The sequence below is a fragment of the Buceros rhinoceros genome, unplaced genomic scaffold, assembly GCF_000710305.1.
Source record: "Buceros rhinoceros silvestris isolate BGI_N320 unplaced genomic scaffold, ASM71030v1 scaffold30469, whole genome shotgun sequence".
In the NCBI taxonomy this organism is placed as follows: domain Eukaryota; kingdom Metazoa; phylum Chordata; class Aves; order Bucerotiformes; family Bucerotidae; genus Buceros; species Buceros rhinoceros.
Genome location: NW_010433739.1, coordinates 3,690 through 4,203, shown reverse-complemented (window position 1 = coordinate 4,203; position 514 = coordinate 3,690). Strand labels below are relative to the sequence as shown.

Sequence of the window (514 nt, the reverse complement as noted above, 5' to 3'; positions counted from 1 at the left end):
CGCCAGTCGCACTTCAAGGTGAGTCCCTCGGGCCGCCCTTCTGGCCTGCCCCCCTGCCTTCGCTCCTGCCAGCTCACCTTCTTGCTGCCCTCCAGATGACACTGGCCCCCAACTACCGCCTGTCTCCGGAGGACGGGAAGGTGGTGAAGATCCGCAAGAACCGCAACGCCGAGAGCGCCGTGACACGCTACCGCCGCCTGGCCAGCTCCGCTGGCTGCTCGCTGCTGGAGCTCCAGCCCATCACCGGTGAGGCCTGGATCCATCCCCGGGGTGGGATCTGCTTTCCCCGCGGCTCCAGAGACGCGACTGAGCTCGTTGGGCCACCCTTCTGGCCTGCCCCCCTGCCTTCGCTCCTGCCAGCTCACCTTCTTGCTGCCCTCCAGATGACACTGGCCCCCAACTACCGCCTGTCTCCGGAGGACGGGAAGGTGGTGAAGATCCGCAAGAACCGCAACGCCGAGAGCGCCGTGACACGCTACCGCCGCCTGGCCAGGTCCACCGGCTGGGCGCGACA

General features: G+C 67.9%; 1 protein-coding gene across 1 annotated transcript in view; it reads left to right on the top strand.

Moving 5' to 3' along the window:
* RPUSD4 (RNA pseudouridylate synthase domain containing 4) overlaps positions 1-514 on the top strand; it is a gene marked incomplete at its 5' end in the record, with an annotated part of 2,384 nt that overhangs the window by 957 nt on the left and 913 nt on the right. The window contains one exon of the mRNA XM_010144222.1: positions 96-246. Within this exon, the coding sequence (XP_010142524.1) occupies positions 96-246 (151 nt within the window). The remainder of the gene's footprint in view (positions 1-95; positions 247-514) is intronic.